Here is a 1985-nt window from a genome sequence, read left to right as displayed (position 1 = left end):
CAAACTAAAGACCAAAAACCTAAAAAAACTAAAAAAATTGGGTTTAGTCCGTGGTGGAGAATAATGAGAAATGACCAAAATTTGGTCAAATGTAGGTTATATGTCCGCCCAAGTGAGGCGGACTTTATATGTTGGCCTGGTGATGATTCACCACATGTGTCACAAGTGTCCGTGGTTTAATATATTGGATTATATTAAATAGACAGACTTTATATGTTCCCTCCACCATCGCACACACATTTAATTTCTGTCCCACTCCAAACGGTTATTATACCAACGCCCCACTCTAAGACGAACTTTTAATTTCCGCTCGACCAAACATAGTTTTGGTCCGGATTTCAGACCAAATATAGTCTGATATTTAGTTATACTCTAATTTTTAATCTTTACTCCGTCCCACTGTGTCTGCTTTCTGGACCAGATTTATGGTTTTTCTCGTCCACTGTGGTTGCTCTTACTAGTTAAACCGGGTTGCTAACTGTGGTTAACTCTAAGGTTTGTTGAGGTCATCATCCGACAGTTGTTATAGCTGCGAGCTCTTTTTTGATCTCGAGCTGCGAGTTCGAAATCTTTTCCGCGAGCGACTCAGGTGTTCTCGTAAATATTATGCGAACTTGCTAACCAGGAAAAACCACATTTAGCTGTTTTCTTGAAAAACCAAAGATGAAAGTTACATAGTCCTGCTCATAGACAGGAACGATTCCAGTAGAGAAGGTGGTTCTTGCCACCATTCTTGATTACAAGGATTAGACCTAGCACACTTAGCAAGCTCATCGGCTGCTTTATTATTGACTCTTCGAGTGAAACCTACTCGAACATTCCACAGATTCTCTAACAAGACTCACATCTTCCCATGGTACAGTTTCCTAAGAACGGCATCGTATTTTGGTTAGTTACCAAACTTAGACTTTATGCTAGCGATGACGGCCTCATCAACTTGGAAGTTCTTAGCTAAAATATCATTAGGAATTGCTGGGCTAGAAGCAAAGAGGTTTATAGGAAGTATTGAAAATCCGGGCAGCTGGCTATTAAGAATAGCTAGTACGAAGGCCTTCTCCTGTCCAACGTTCTTGGCGAAGTGCACAAGCCCTCTAGGAATGATATTCAACTCTCCAGCTTTCATAACCTTTGAGTACACGACATTATTAGTAGTGATAAACCCAAAAAGTACTTCCCCTTTCACGACAAAATTAGCTTCACTTGCTCGGGGATGTGTATGAAGTGGAACAATTCCACCAGGTGCGAGATCGAGTCGGCTTATTGAAAGTCCCTGGGTGTTTAACCCAGGGAAGGTGGTAACATCACCGAATGTCCCTCCAAACCCAAAGGGATCCGCTGTGCTCGTTTCATTCATCAAGCCGCTATAGAAAAAATCACTTGACGTAACCTTGGACGCTGGCTTGCAGGAGTACCCATTCACAATAGTGGTGGAGCTCAAGTCAGCAACACAAAAGTCTTGTAGAGGGTCGGGATCAGAAGAAAAACATGGCAAAGCAAAAAATAGGATCATGGTTGAATAAAGAACTAGGAAGAATGGTGTTGCAGTTTTGATACTAGACTTAGCTGCAGCCATGGCTTTCTTTGTTTCTTTGAGAAATTTGGAGGTGTGATTGCAAATGTTTTGGTGTTCTTTGAGAAATTTGGAGGTGTGATTGCAAATGTTTTGGTGAAAATTACGTTGGTTATGCAGATATTTATATTGATTAACCTTTCACTTATTGCGAGTATTTATTCTTTACTTAATCCAATTGGTGGTGTTACCGTACAAAGACGGCATATAAAGATTAAAGAATAAGTAAGTAGTGGAGTGTGATAAGTTTTCCAAATTAGTGCGTCTCCCTTTTGATTAAGTAGGGGTTTTTATTACAAATTTTAATTTTAATACGAGCAATTTCTACAAGTTGGGATTATTTCACCGATCCAGTACAAATTTTTTCTTTTTGTGTACACATATATCTCACTATCGGACACGTGTATACAGAAAG

The 1985-nt window shown here is 39.8% G+C and overlaps 1 protein-coding gene across 1 annotated transcript; it reads right to left on the bottom strand.

The window, feature by feature from the left end:
* Nucleotides 1-618: 618 nt before the first annotated feature.
* On the bottom strand, nucleotides 619-1681 carry LOC113278193 (germin-like protein subfamily T member 2). The gene has a single exon (XM_026527095.1). It carries the CDS (start codon nucleotides 1571-1573, stop codon nucleotides 890-892), a length of 684 nt encoding a protein of 227 aa, XP_026382880.1. The 5' UTR covers nucleotides 1574-1681; the 3' UTR covers nucleotides 619-889.
* Nucleotides 1682-1985: the final 304 nt, after the last annotated feature.

Source organism: Papaver somniferum, chromosome 5 (assembly GCF_003573695.1).
Source record: "Papaver somniferum cultivar HN1 chromosome 5, ASM357369v1, whole genome shotgun sequence".
NCBI classification, from domain to species: domain Eukaryota; kingdom Viridiplantae; phylum Streptophyta; class Magnoliopsida; order Ranunculales; family Papaveraceae; genus Papaver; species Papaver somniferum.
This window is presented reverse-complemented; position numbering and strand designations above follow the sequence as displayed.

Bases quoted from the DNA above. Each gene is read 5' to 3' on its own strand.
- LOC113278193 (XM_026527095.1), bottom strand. From the start codon at position 1,573: ATGGCTGCAGCTAAGTCTAGTATCAAAACTGCAACACCATTCTTCCTA.